The 15,604-nt window shown below is 36.2% G+C and overlaps 1 protein-coding gene across 1 annotated transcript; it reads right to left on the bottom strand.

The window, feature by feature from the left end:
- Positions 1 to 2,643: 2,643 nt before the first annotated feature.
- RDR2 (RNA-dependent RNA polymerase 2) lies at positions 2,644 to 6,718 on the bottom strand. The gene is made up of 4 exons (XM_079039887.1): positions 6,014 to 6,718; positions 4,024 to 5,918; positions 3,803 to 3,953; positions 2,644 to 3,493 (listed from the first exon to the last, which is right to left on the bottom strand). Exons 1-4 carry the CDS (start codon positions 6,551 to 6,553, stop codon positions 2,726 to 2,728), a joined length of 3,354 nt encoding a protein of 1,117 aa, XP_078896013.1. The 5' UTR covers positions 6,554 to 6,718; the 3' UTR covers positions 2,644 to 2,725.
- Positions 6,719 to 15,604: the final 8,886 nt, after the last annotated feature.

Genomic DNA, 15,604 nt, shown 5'->3' with positions numbered 1-15,604 from the left:
GTGCAATTTGAACTTTTCAAAATACTAGGGTTCTAGAATTTAATATTTCAAAATTAATGCATTTTAATTAAATTTTATATTCCAAAACTTGAGGACAAATTCTGAAACCTATCAAAATATTAGGGTTTAACTATTTAAATTTCAAAACTAAAATCTTTTAAGTTCAAATTTAAACTATAAAACCTAAATTGTGTAAATTGAAACTTATCAATGTTACTAGGTTAAATATTTGACTTATAATAATCTTATATTATCCATATTTAACTAAATCCATCTATTTTGATGAGGATAACCATTCCAAACTTTGAAAATCGATTTTAGGCAATAAAAACGAGTTTTGGTAATTATACTTAACAAAATCTGCTCAAAAAATCGAAAATCCCGTCAACAGCACTCTGGACTCACCGAGTGCGTTGATGGACTCGCCGAGTTCAGTCTACTCGTCGAGCTCACTGATGGACTCGCCGAGTCGGGGCTACTCGTCGAGTCGGCGACGCAGACAGCAAAAAATTCGACTTTCTAATCCTTTGGCAGTTCACTTTTGCATCTATTCGAATAGAAAAACGACCTAGGCTTTGATACCACTGATTGATTTTGAACATAACATCTTTCCTATGGTTTTCATGCAACCCTAATTGCTTTGATCTAGGTTTTTCTAATTAAACATACAACATTGAATACCAAAGCAATAAACCCTAGATCTAACATGTGATAATCGATATTAACATAAGAATAGGATTTAGATCTTACCTTGATTGTTATGTAGCAATAACAATCTATTCCTTTTTGTAATTTGCTTCTAAAAGCTTAGTGCCTCAAGTGTTGCATCTCTAATGGAGTCACAAACACCATAAGCAATAAGGATGAAGAAGGAGGAGAAGGAGAGGCATAAAAACGTCCAGAAACCCTAAGGGATTCATTCACACATTTTTGGGGCCTTAGGGGTCCTTATATAGTTAGTCCATTAGGGTATTCAACTAGAAAACCCTAATCTGACTGCTTAAGCCCTAAGCAGCCCATGGACTCCTTTTAGAACATCCATTGGACGAATTCATTATGGGCTTCCTATAGAATTCGTCCAACCTATATTCCAAGGTGATCCATAGCCCAAATGCAATTATCTTATAATTACAATTCCAGTCCCCCTAAGTTTAATTAATCTCTTTTGACCACAAAATTAATTCTCAATTAAATCCTGATCAATATTAATTAAACAATATGATTTCTCCTTTAATATATTACTCTCGTAATATATTAATAAATCATAACTAATCCTATCTTTCCATAATTCATCCTACAAGTTGCTATGGTGAAAGCAACCCAAAAGGATCATGCTCATAATCGGGTCAAGTACATACCAAAATAGTTATGGACTTAGACACTAATCCAACAGTAATTAGATAAAATCATGAAGAATTTTCATGTTAGTTCCACTATATACTATATTGGCGATGTGACTTTGGAAGTTGGAAGCTATTCTACAAGGTGGAAGAGATTTGTATAGAAAAAGATTAACATTTTAGGTTGAAGGATTTTATTAAATAGTCAACCAGACTAAAATTAGTAAACAGGGTTATCGAGCTATGCGCGAACCACTCAAAGTGTGGATCATTTGTTTCTTGCTTGTGAGGTAGCGGCTTAGTCTTGCTTGCAAATTGCTCGTTGGTGGGATTTTATGTTTCCAATATGGTCTCACTTAGAGACTTGTATTGGGTGAATTTCATGTCTTTGGAGTTCCCATAATGCTTTTGTTTTCACCTTTTCAGATAACAAGTACCGACTGACTCCATTTTTAAAAAAAATAGGTTTGTCTTCTTTTAATTGGTTTATTCATAGGAATCGTAAACTTTAAGTCCATTGAGTTTCTTGGTTACAAAAGTCGGTCACAGGTATATCTTTGTGATTGTTTCTTTCTTGTTCTAGATGTTTGCTAGTTTATGAAATTTAGTTATTCTAAAAATAAATTGCAAAAATTAGAGTATATTACTTTTTACATAAGAAAAATACATTATCTAAAAAAAATATTGAACTAAGTTGTTATTATATTCTTTGAACCCATTGTATTTATGTCATTTATGATTTTAGCTACCAATTTAAACCCTCAACAAACCTTTCAATAATAACCACCCAACTTAAACCATTTATTTAAGAAAAATAGTGTTTCATAGCTCAATTTATTGCCCCTTTATTATAGAATCAACTGTCGCTTCTATGATTTTGTTTTTAGTCGCAAATGTACTTTGATGTGGTGTATGTCTTTAATGTTTATGAACTTAATTGGGATATTATTATTTTGTTGCAGTATATATCACTTCATATAGTTATGGAACAAATGGGCTAGTCACAACCACCTAAACGACTCAATGTTAGTTATGTTAGTTGGAGAAGTAGCCCGAGGTTCTATACTTGTATTCTCTAAGAAAAAGTTTAACTCAGAGATCTATTTCAATACAACAAACTGGAAATACAAACCAAAATTTGACTAACCTACTCCCTTATATAAATACAAATATTATATATCTAGTCTCTATATTTTACTATATTATTCATACCTGCATAAATAAAATTGATGTCACGTTTGTTTGAATGGATGGAAAAACATATTACATGATTCTAAAGTAGTAATACAAATCGACACATCAATTTACTGAGAGCTAACATAATCAAATTCAGTTTCAATCCAACAAACACATTACAAAAGTGTCACATTTCACAATACCAATCTTCACATCAACATGTTCCTACCATTAATCGACTTAATCTCCAACAAAATATGACCCACAATCCATGGAAACCCCAAACATTTCACACTTCCATTACAATAATCCCTATGATAAGTAACATGATACCATGCAGCCGCCAATTTCTGGTGATCCTCCGCCTTACACGCGCCCTCAAACCACCCTCTCGCCTCCCTATGCAAACTCTTAACCGCCACCAAAATCCGATCTTTTGTCTCTCCATACCTCCGATTATCCCGTTGCAAATACGATGACTTATTCCGTATATTACCCGTCAAAATCTCATCTTCAGTTTCCGCTTCATAATAATTCATCAAACTAGTCAAAGCATCAAGATACATCTCTTTGTGCATCAATGCCATCTCGGTCAACTCCTTAAAGCCGTTGACTTCAAGATCTTGATCGTAAGAATCTTGAATGGATTCCGTTGAATAAGCAGAAGCCGAGTTTTTGAGATGCTCGGATTCTTTTGTGGCACGATAAAGTTTCCCGAGTGGGCCTTGGGAGATGTACATGGGTCTGTCCCACCGCGCCATGAAATCGGGGAACTCATGTGGTCTTAAACCCCTAGGCATTTCGGCTGGTGCTCCTGTTTTGGCAAAATCAACTGCCATTGAGTGAAGTGTAGCTAATTGGAGACATTTTGAGCTTAATGCTTTCTCGGGTTCCCGATCTGCATGAACCAAATGTGCAGTCGAGATTGCTCCAAGTGTATCGCTTGTCATGTAATCCACAAAAAACTTCCCGATTTCCTGCATCGGGGTTAGCAATTTTCAGTTTTTGTATTATCCTTTTGTCAACGGGAACATAAATGCTACATATGCTCCGGTCTGGATATCCGATATCCACATGACTGGAGCATATAACTCGGATGGCCGGAGCATAAAAATGTTCCATCCATCCGGTATATGATGGAACCTAAAGATTGGATGGCTTTAGCATAAACCATCCAATCTGGATGACCGGAGCATAGAATGCTCCGGCCATCCGATATTAGATGATTGGAGTATTAAAAATGCTCCAAATCATATGATATTTTGGCTACTAGAATTTTAAATTACCGCTAACGTAACGTCATGATCCATCAAACGTGGTCTTCGACCAGTGTAATCCATAGGAGTCACGGTTCGAGGTGGGATTAAAGATTCATCCCAGCTAACAAAATACAAATCCCCATCAAGATCGCCACCAGAACATTCATTCGGATGAGGCCTGTTAAAAAATACACCAAATCATAATTACAAAAAACATTTTCAACTTTATAAAAAGCAATACTCGTTACCTCTCTCCTTTTTGAGGAAACACAATGCAATCTTTATAATCTTTCTCATCTAATGCAATCTCATAAACAGCTTCAAGCACTCTCACATCTCCAGGGTGAAGACACGGATTTCTTGTAACCACTACTTTCCCCATCACCACTGATGTAGCCTCATCCATCTTTTTGAAAAACTTTTGATCCCGGAATCGCAATTCCGACTTTGTCAATGTGATTCTAACATAAACTTGTCCATAATCCAAAACCCCGGATTCATCCAAACACCCGACAAGAATCCGCCCTTTTGGGACAAAAACCCGACACCTCGTTCTAAGATCTGAAAGCAAATTGTCATGATGAGAAAGAAGCATCATTGAAAGATATGGTTCCTGATTCGGCTCATAACCTTGAAGCAACATCTTTACAAGAATATCTTTCACATCATAATTCCCCAAACCATCCAAAACCACAAGTGCATCTTCTCGACTATACAACATCGCGTTTAGAACTTTAAGTTGTAAGTCTTGTAATGCCAAAAAAGCATCATCTTTCACACCCAAAGTTGAGAAAAGGGTAACAATTTCACGGTTTAAGTAACAAGATTGAGATTCGCTATGTTTTGTGACATTAAGCATTCGGTTTTTAGAGTCAAATTTGAGCATGCTTTTACGTAAAGATAGTTTCTTGAATGAATTTCGGTCAACACAAATGACGCCTTTATATCCACCATATCGGATTTGAAAAGCTGAAGGGGTATGCTTTAATCCATATTTTGAAGCAACTTCTTTTGCGAAAGAAAGAGAAATTTTCCCAATTCCATCTGAAAAACAATAGTCAACACCATCGGTTTTGACTTCGATATCGGGAATTACCTCAACATGATGTGGTAACACTTCGATTGTTTGTTTGGATGTGCTAAATAATTGTCCCATTCTTGCAGCACATTTTGATACACTTTTTATACTTGTGAAACACCCCATCCATTTTCTTATACTTTCTGCTGTCACGTGTTTGTTAGAAGCAAACATCCATACAGAGTTTGACCGGAGTTGACTTGCGGAAAATGCTAAAAATTCGAAATGTTTTGATCCTATTGTAACCCCGTTTTGCATAATATCAAGTGTGCGATGGTACACCTTGGTATGGTGAGACTTCGCGAAGATTCCTTGTTGGAGGTTTATTGAGATGACATTTGGCTGAATTTTACCCCAATCTTCATCAACAAATGTTACTCTTAGAAAATCAGAAGAATATTCCGAATAATGCTTAACTATGTAATTTGAGGCCTCGAGTTCAGGACCCAAGCAGTAAATCTTTGATGGGGTGATGTAAACTCTATGAATGCTCATAATCTTGTTTTGATTTGTTGATTTGGTATCTGGGATTTTGACGGTTTTACCCTTGGTGTCGAGCTTTTCTTTGATGAACTCGATGGGGTTGTAGCAAGTGACATGAGATTTATGCATTCTCTTTAAAATAGTCATGATGGACTCTGAATCTTGACTGATTATGAACTCGATTAGGTCATGATCTACTGAAGGAAGACTTAGTTTTTGAGTTTGAACCAGAGAGTTGAGTTGAAAGAGGATCTCGTATGGTAAGTTCAACTCTGGTGGACATTTTATGAGGGGGACTATGTCAGATGAAGTATGAAATTGTTGGCCTTCTCTCATTGACAACTTTATCAGATCTTTGATATAAAAAGGCAAAGTTTTGAAGCTATCTAAGGCTGGAGATCCATGTTTGAACTCCAAACATAATGTAGATGACTGACCGATGGATTTCTTGCTGGAGAAATCTGTGGTTCGAACCCATGTGAACTCAAATTCTTCCTTGCAGATATGGTAGCGATCGGAGGTGAACCTTGGTGAGACTTTGGATCCTGATAGTCTCTGGTATAACTTTGGAGCATGTTTGAGCTACAGAGTAAACACAGATTCGATATTAAGTTCAATGATCACCAGGTTCCATAGAGTGACATCAATGTTAACAAAAAAAGAAACAGATTGAATACCTTTAGAAGCACTGCAATGGGTTCTTCGCTATCAATACAGCAAGGAGATGCCTCCAGAACATCACTAAACTGCAACTCTAACCTATAAAAATCCCCAGAATGTGTCACCCAAAACTCAAGACTCTTCCTTTCGGGCAAAACATAAGTTTTAACACCTTCCCAGGACTCCAAGACACACATGCAATCCATTTTTGGCAACAACCCAGTTCGCAAAAAGCCTTGTTCGAACCGATTATGGGGGTCTACCGGCCGGAAGATGACGTCATCGAGGGAATGAGAGAGGGAGAGGTTGAAACCCTTGAAGCAGAGGGCACCCTGTCGGGAAAGGGACATCGCCTTGGATTTGGATCCTAGGGTTTCGAATTGGACACGACCAAAGCCTCTGGACTTCCAGTTCTTGTGATCGGAGGAGATTTCGCAGGCGAATACCGTGGATTTTCCGGTGTGGCGTTCGAGGAAGTCGAGGAGGTCTTTGGCAGTGACTGATCGGGGAATGTTTGAGACTCGGACGGTGGCTGTGTCTCTCTGTTCTACCGCCATTTTCGAAGAGAAAGATGATAATCGGCGATCAGCAGCAGGTGGTTTTAGAGGGGTTTTTGGGGTTCTGTTCTTTCAGAGAAACAGTAAGAAAGGCAAGTGAAAAGAATCCATGGAAAGGAAAGCTACCCTTGCGTCATCGGAATATGGTACTTTTGGGATTTGAATAAAAAAAAATACATATAAATATATTATTTTGCATGACACACAAAAAAAAAAAAAAAAAAAAAAAAAAAAGCGAGCTCCTCAAGCCTAATTAGAAGAGAAAACACAACATAAGAGACCATATATACCGATCAATATTAGATGACTTCACTGGGTGTAAGACAATGTATCATATGGATATATTAAAAATAAAAATTTAATATGAATATATAAACATTAAATATTTTATAAAATATTGGTTTTCTATAAAAAATAAAACTTTTGAATATTTATGAAAGAAATCAAATCGTTTGGATCATTTATTAGAATTTATTATTAAATTAATAGAATGATAACCTTATATATATATAACCCATTAGATTTTTTTTGAAAATTTATTTTAAGAAAAAATTGAAATCCTCAAAAAATGACAAGTGGAAAATAACAATTTTAAAAATCCTAGAAAATGACATGTATCAAAATGAAGGAAAAGATGACAAATGTCAAAAGTATTTTCATTTATTAAGTAGGATTTAACCCTATTTTTTATCCAATTAAACGTGTTAACACTAATATCATCTGTCATAAACATTAATGTTTGCCTTTTATTTCTATTTCTATAAACTAATGCATTTCAAGTTTTCCAAATCACTCAAAGTGTGGAGTAAATGAGACTCAACGTACTCTCAATTGTGGGTTTAGAAGGTTTGGCCTATTTTGGGCTTCAGGTGCTTTTGGGTTTGGGCCATGGTTTTTGCGCCGATTAAGGGGAAGGGTAAAATAAATTTTTACCCTAAGAGTCAGGTTTGATAAATTAGATTCTCGGTTATGACCTCATTATTAATTAAGGTGTTATTTGATTGATTAGTACAGGAATTTTCCGATTCAGTAACCCGAGCATCTATTTGTTTATGAACGGATCGAGGTTAGTTTGCTTACTATACTGTAAGATACTAGGGTTTGTATGTGCGTGTTGTATGTCTGTTTGCTATATGTATGTGGAGTGAAATAGACCTGCACGACTGAAAAATACCGATTGAGTTGAAATAGACTCGGGGGTGAAATAGACCCAACGGTGAAATAGACTTGGTACAACCTTTAGATGATATGTGAGTTGAAATAGACTCAGAGGTGAAATAGACCTGATACAGTGTTGAGCTGATGTATATGTATGGCGTGTGGTATTTTGGGGAACTTACTAAGCTTTGTGCTTATAGTTTTTAGTTCATATTTCAGGTGCTTCCAGTTCAAAGGGGAAGAGCTCGAGATGATCACATCGCACACACCATGATTTTCCGCCTTATTTGATCCTGATGTATTTTTGGATGATTTGTTGACATACTTTGATTTCCCTTATGATTTTTATAAATATATTTGGTTAATGGTGTTATTAACACAAAAAAAATTGGTCATAAAACTTTGGGACATTACAAGTTCAAATTACAAAAGTACTATAAAAACAATTGAATTTTAACATAACATATTATCAAAAATGAAAGCAAGTCTTCCTTTAAGAAAATTCAATCCAGCAAAACTACAAATTAAATCATTTTTTGAGATGTGCAATATAATGTAATTAAACCAACAAGATTACAAGTAAATTAAAATGGGTTACATCTTTAACTATTACTTGTCCCTGTAGGTAATAAAACCTCAACGGGCCTTCTGTAAAAACAGAACACCATCAAATATTAATAAACTTAAATAATCATGTGTTAGTTTATGTATTGTAATTGTCAAATGTACCTTCAACTTTTTCTTGATTCCATAATGATTTCTAATCCAATCTCCTCCACAAATCAACTTTTAAATAATGTCATGTGCCAATGATGATCGATATGGATCAATTACTATACCCCCAACACTAAATGTTGCCTCGGATGTAATAGTAGAAATCGGGATCGCAAGCACATTCATAGCCATCTTCGATAAAACACGGTACTTCAGTTTGTGAACATTCCACTACTCAAAATACTTAAATGAATCCATTCCTTTTTGTCATGGGTCCCTACAAACACATTCTTCCAATTACATATCTAATTCTGACTTTTTTGGTCTCTCCAAATATGTATTTTTTATAAACTCCTCAAATGCCTCCCATCCTGACCCAAGTGGTGTTCTTTTTGAAACAATATTTCCTCCACATCCATTTGCAGGCGTTGCAGCTCCCCGTACTGATGCATCATGTATTTACAAATACTCCTTGTACATTTCATAAAGCGCTTTCTTCACTTCTTCAATGTTCTTTTCAGCATTGGAGTATATGGTTGAGAAACTAAATTCTACTAATTTCATTTTGAATGTTGGATCTAACACTAAAGCTATAGCCATAATAAGATGGTACTCCTCCCCCCCCCCCCCCCACCCCCAATATTTTTCAAACTTCTCTTTCATCTTAGTCACTATAGTCCTACTTAATTTATTTTCTGATAGAGAACCTTTATCCAAAGTTTCTTTTACTCTAAACACATCAATCAAATACAGATTGGGTGTAGGATAATCACTTCCAGAAATGAATTTTGTGTATACCTAAAAATAATTTGCTTTATTAGTAGTCATGATAAAATATTTAAAAGAATACATAAAGAAAATTAATATGCACCTTGAAAACCTTCAAGATTTCACATACGCTCTCCATAGGTGCCCACTCTTCGTCATTAGGCAGGTGATGTAAATGAGGCTTATACTATGCAAATCTATTAAAATCACAATAAACATAAAAGATCATTATATTATACAAAACAACATTAAAAACTACTTCTAATAATATCTGACGTTTACCTTGGGAAAACATCTTTAAATTTTAAGGCAACTGACAACATATCATAGGTTGAATTCAATCATGTTGGAATATCAAGCAATAACTTTCTATCTTGTATTTGCAACTGATGTAAAATGTTTGAAGTTTCACCTCAAAATTGTTAATATATTTTATACCATCACGAACTTACCGATAACATAATCAATCATAGCAAGACCATCTTTCACAAGAAGATTCAAAATGTGTGCACAACATCTAACATGAAACAACCTACCACCACACGTGAGTTTTCTCACTCTAGAAAAAATTCTTTTAGTCTTCTCAACGCCTATCATTGTATGAAGCATTGTCTACAAATATCGTGAATATCTTGTCCTCAATTTCCTAATCCTTCAAACACTTATAAATACCATCCGCAATATCAAGACACGTTTTTTCAATCTACAAAAGCAAGTCCATATACCAATATAAATATAAATATATTAAATGAAATGGACAAAACTTAATAACGAATATAGAAAGAAATAAAACCTCCAATTATGATCAATAAAGTACCTTGTGATAACCATGTACTCAATCTTCTGATGAGGTGACTTCTAACAATCAATGGTCAAATTGATTTTTGAGGCTACTTTTTTAAGATTTGTTAGTGTTTTCTTCTCATGTTCGTATATCTTAAAACAATCTGATTTGGTTGAAGTCATGCTTGTTTTCTCAAATAATGGGTTAGATGTCTTCAGAACAAATCATCCTCCATAACAACAAAAGGTTGCTCAGTACCTAACACCCAAGTAGCTATTGCTTCTCTCATTCTGTTACTATCGTATGCCTAATCAATAAATGAAGCTTCTCATATCCCTCATCCCCATCAGACCTAATATGTAGAAAATTCAGTAAATTTTGCTTCTTTTCATCATCTTTAGATGGCTGGCATTGGATTTCCGCATCACCATAACTCAACTTTGTTTTACAATGATTATACTGAGCTTTTTTGGTGCCATCGGATAGAGTTACTATATTGACCCATACTTTTGAGGTTTTTTGTCGTTTTCGTTTCATTACTACTTCCCCCCCCCCCCCACCCCAATTGGATTTCTGCATTTTGATGTCTAACACTGCCATTGTAGCTTGGAATATGATTTTATGGACTTGGTTGCTCATTAGTGTCTAGATTTATATGAACGTATTGCTTTTGATTCCCATCCCCTTCCATTGGATTTTGTTGTAGAGACTGCAACTGATTAAGGTAAGGGGTCTGAACTCACACCAAAATTCATAAAATCTAGGGGTGTTCATGGATGGTTAACCGAACCGAAAACATATTTCGGAAGGTTAACCGAGACTATCGGTTCGCTTATTTCTTGAACTAAACCTAATCCATAGAATTAGGTTAACCAGTATTCGGTTAACCTATTTTTTCGGTTCGGTTATCAGGTTAACCAATTAACCATTACTAATTAATAAAATATGTTATGGTTACTGAACCCCATAAGAATTTTCCTAAAAAAGAATGAACTACAATGAATAATCCATACAATTTGTTTAAATATATAGATATTTTTTAAAGAGAATTTGTTTAATTATGTTGTTGCTTCTATTAATAATGAAATTTGAATGAATTATCAAATATCCATGGAAAATAATATCGACTAATGCAAAAACATATTTTTTAATTAATAGATAAAGGATAGTCAAATATTTAGTTATTTATGTGAAATTGTGATCAAATGCAAGTGAATAGTTTAATTTATATCAACTTATGCATATTTATAACAAATGTTAATGACAACGATTATTGGTTTAAAATGTAAAATGTAAATAATATGGCAATTATTAATTGTAATTGGAAATTTATTGTAACACCTCAAATTTCAAATTAAAATTTCCCTTTTTAATTTACCCAAAATATTGTTCATAAACCAAACAATCAGAAAATCACAAGTATCAAGTGCATGTCATCACTACAAATATCAGTGGGCCACATAATGCCCGGTAACAAAATCTCCCAGGGTGTGTGTATAATCAGGCCTTCACTTTTCCAAGATCCTCAGAATTACCTGAAACACATATAATCAACAACTATAAGCACAAAGCTTAGTGAGTTCCCCAAAATACCACACACAACACAACACAAATATACAGTTATGGGTTATCAACAACCGTGGAGACCACACAAAGTCTGAGTGAGCAAACAGCATGCCTTGTGGGTTATCGACAACTCTGGAGACTACCAGAAGTCTCAACACATATAAACAACAGATACATAGTAATAACACTTAGACTCAGGTAGTCATCACATGTAAATATATACATATATTCTACCACATAGGTAAGAATAAGTGAGGAGACTCACCTGACACTGATGACTGATAAATCTCATTCCTGAACTGCCAAAACTAGACCCCGCCTAATAAACATAACAAGTAACCCTACTCAATTAAGTTCATTAACCCGACTCACAAGTCCAAATCCTACAATTACGCCACTGAAGGGCAAAAAGACCATTTTACCCTTCCATGATCCAAAAACCTCAATCTTTTGACCAAAGGTCAAAATTCAACAAAAGTAAACATGTCAACCCTCTCGGTCCGTACATGCGGCGTACACTTCCTACGCGGAGCATACATCTTGAATCAGCAAAATCGGGGACCGGTATGGCTACGCGAGGCGTAGCGAGGAGTATGCCCAGTGTACTCTGCCTGGTCGCAAAACTCCAATTTTATATCTTAATCCTTTAAGTCACTTATTCCAACTTTAGATCTGACCACTATAGAATGTCTCAACCCATAAAGTCACTGACTTTAAACCTTTGCATGGCTAGATAAGGCTCAAAACACAAAAACTTTTACAACACTCGAAGTGACTTAATTCATGCATGGGCCAACAGAAACTATAAAGAACCATTTTTATGAATCAAGGCACTCTAAAACATCTAAAAGGACAACCAACATGCTCTGGAGTACCCCATACTGACAAAAGTCCAAGTTTTGGGACAAAAAGCTCATAAATACCCATATTAAGAGATCTAGAAATAACATCAACAAGGAATGGACTTTATACCCTCAAAAGATGCACAAGGTGAGGTAGTTTCTAGATCCACAAGCTTGCATGCAACACCACCTTCTTCAATGGCCTTTTTTTTCAACAAGAAAGCACCAAAAACACCAAAAGCTTCAAAATCTTCACACACAAGGATGATGTAACATCCCAAAAATCAAGGGTAAAAATTTCATTTTTATTATAGTCAAAACACTAATGTAACTTATCCAAACATTTAAAAGCATTTCAAAATAAAAATATTTATCAGAGTTCATTCCCACAATCACATGTTGCGAAAAACACGGGTGTATGCGCTACGATCAAGCTGGGCCTTCCCATTCAAATCGGAAGTGCCTTAAACCATAAACCACAAACTGTAAGCACAAAGCTTAGTGAGTTCCCTAAATACCACATACCATACAAAACATACGAGCCATACATATCATACATATCCAACATTCAATAGAAAGTGTTATGTGCCAACCACAGTCTTGCCATTATGCCACGAGCCGTATCGTGGTCTTCCTAGCCAGGCCGGGGACCAAAGCCCTGGGTCTTACAGACAAGTGCCAGGAGCCACCTCCAGGTCTTCCATGCAAGCATCACAAAGACAACTAGCATACATACTACAACTACTTAACTAATTATCTGCCATAGTTAAGACCATGCACTTGCATACAGATTGCCAGGAGCCGCCTCCTGGTCTTTCATACAAACTGCCAAGGGTTACCCCCGTGTCTTCCTACAATACCTAAACCAAATAGGCTAGCATTGGTGCCTTCGACCCATAAAACAGTCAGGAGACTCGTCTCGACAGCTAAATCCATGAATAAATCTCTGACTGCAGATCCGCTAGAATCCATGCGCTATAAAAAACAACACCCAATTTATAATTGGGTTCCAATCCAAAACCAACGGTCCATATATGGGGTAAAAAGACCATTTTACCCCTCACTTAGTTTGGTCCAACACTAACGCCCAAACCCTCAATCATAAAGGCCTACAAACCACTAATCATCCAAAGCCCACTTATGGCCCAATTTTCCAAATTAAGCCCAAACCCTAACATGGACCTTACTCTAAAACCGAATAACTTTTCCTTTAAACCAAAACACTTATTCTTATACGTCCCAACAATGCCCCAAGCAACCAAGCCCAAATAGGTAGCCCAAAACCGAAATGACACCACAAGGTCCAATAAGGCCTAAATCAATAAGACCCACATCTAAAGTTAAGTCCAAGTCCAACAACCAAAAACTCCACTGATTAGACGAACATACGTTGTTCAAGGGCTAAACGCACGATGTTCGTCGTTGGACAAGTTGACGGGGACTCAATACGGAACGCACTGCGTTCCCAGGGGCTACGCACGACGTTCAATGCTAAGTTCCAAATTCTTATTTTAAGGACTTAATCCATTAAGTCCAACGTCTAAAACCCCAGAATAGTCTCATAACAGTGACTTAACCCATAAAGTCGAAGGCTTTAAGCCTTTGCATGATTCAAAAAGGTCCAATCATGAGTTCAAACCCCAGAATAGTCTCATAACAGTGACTTAACCCATACGGACACCCTATGTGACAACCCAAAAATTTCCGTTAGTTTTATCGTCGAAATTAACTTCGAAATTAATTACGTCAAAAATTAGCCAAATTTATCCCGAATATATTTTTGACCGGATTTAAACCCGTTGGAATATTTTAATTAATATTCGGCAAGCGAAAATAAAAACACGTAAATTATCTTTCCATTTATTTGGAAAAAGTTTATTTTTATTTACGGCCATTTAACCGGGTAAAATTTTAAACCTCGTTAAACATAAGTATCGGGTAGTCGTATACCGGGTAAAACACCCAAGCCCTATATAAGGGTGGGTGGACACTCCTTAGAAGCCTTTTCCCACCTTAGACTCTCTCTCTACTTTCTCTCTCTAAAAACGGGTTTTGGTAAAAAATCGCCCCTCCGAGCCTCAAATCGGTAAGTAAACCTTCCTAGCTTGTTATCTAACTTACCTAGCTTGAAAATTTGTGACTGAATCATCCAAAAACCTCAAGAACATGATTTTACAGGCTTGGGAGCCTCCCAAAACCGTAAACCCCTTTGGAAGTGGGTTTGATGCCCAAAAACCCTCCCAAACACTTCTCAAGCTTAGCAATGGCTTAGAGGCTTACCCGAAAGGACTTAGAAAACCAAAAATGGAACAAATGGGGAGTAAACATGATTTTACGGTCTAAGAACATCCTTAGACCATAAACCCATATGCATGGACCATAAACACTTGTTTTAAGTGTTAAACTACCCCTCAAACACCTCCAAGGGCTTCCATGAACTTCCTTGAGTGCATAGAACCTTATTTTCCTTCATTATATGCACCAAAGCATACAAAAACATGTCACACTTGAGTTTACAGTCCAAGAAGGTTCTTAGACCGTAAACACCTTTTCTTAGACCATAAACACCCCCAAAGGGTGTTAAAGTGCCCTTAACACTTTGTATGGCTTGGAATGGGACCTAGAACTTCGTATGCTTAACCTACAACCACCAAAACATAGGATTCATGGAAAAATGAGTTTACTACCGTAAACTCATGTGTTTAAGGTAGTAAACTCCCCAAGAACATCTTCTTAGACGGTAAACACCTTTCCAAGGTGTTTAAGTGCCCTAAACACTTTCCTATGCTCCTAAAAGTGACTAGAACCTTACATGCATGAGTTAGAACCACCAAACAACAAAAGAAATGGAACAACATGAGTTTACTACCGTAAACTCATGTGTTTACGGTCGTAAACTCCTCAAGGAGTAGTCATAGGCCGTAAACTCCTTAAATGATCCATTTTGAAGCCTTAAACCCTTCATAAGCCCTAGAATTGAACCTAGCCTAATTCAACAAGTGTTATAAGACCTTAAAGCTTCAAAGAACACACCATCCATGAGTTTACAGCCGTTAACTCATGGGGTTAAGGTCTTAGGGCCGTAAACTCTATAAAGAGTTTACTCTTGAAGAGTAAACTCCCTATCTAGGTCATACACACCCTTAGATGTTACCCGGGACACTCCTAGCACTTGACCAAAGTGTTTTCCGCATTTTAGGATGCGTATACATGTTTAAT

The sequence above is a fragment of the Lactuca serriola genome, chromosome 4 (assembly GCF_051521515.1).
Source record: "Lactuca serriola cultivar US96UC23 chromosome 4, Lser_US96UC23_V15, whole genome shotgun sequence".
NCBI lineage: Eukaryota > Viridiplantae > Streptophyta > Magnoliopsida > Asterales > Asteraceae > Lactuca > Lactuca serriola.
This window is presented reverse-complemented; position numbering and strand designations above follow the sequence as displayed.